General features: G+C 29.7%; 1 protein-coding gene across 1 annotated transcript in view; it reads left to right on the forward strand.

Moving 5' to 3' along the window:
• LOC119588086 (cleavage stimulation factor subunit 1-like) overlaps positions 1-435 on the forward strand; it is a gene marked incomplete at its 5' end in the record, with an annotated part of 13061 nt that continues 12626 nt past the window's right edge. The window contains 1 exon segment of the mRNA XM_037936795.1: positions 1-38. Coding sequence (XP_037792723.1) covers positions 1-38 — 38 coding nt within the window.

Raw genomic sequence — 435 nt, forward strand, 5'->3', positions numbered from 1 at the left:
TGTAAAAACAGGGATCTCATGTATAAGTTGATTATTAGGTGAGAATGAAGGAAATAAGGATTTTTTTTTCATTTTTTTTGGCCGGTATTGTTATTTCAGATTATTATTTCCTCGCTTTTCTTTTGGTTATTTTGTGTTAATGCAAATCTCCTTGAAATATTCCAGTGTTGTGGATTACAGTGAAGTTATGTTTTTTTGTAGTTAAAGAAATTATGATAGTAGCGTATGGTAGATATCTCATGTATATTACATATGTTTTTATTATGTTAATAGTATCTAGAATAAGACCCTTTGAAGGTAGAGAGAGATTGATATGAATGTGGGAGCATTTAGTAATGAGAAGCATTATTATGTAGAAAAAATATATTACATGTAATAATAGTAAGACCAGGGACACTTGTTATAATCAACAGATCTTCACCTAAGCCAACCACC

This window comes from Penaeus monodon, chromosome 23 (genome assembly GCF_015228065.2).
Source record: "Penaeus monodon isolate SGIC_2016 chromosome 23, NSTDA_Pmon_1, whole genome shotgun sequence".
In the NCBI taxonomy this organism is placed as follows: Eukaryota; Metazoa; Arthropoda; class Malacostraca; order Decapoda; family Penaeidae; genus Penaeus; species Penaeus monodon.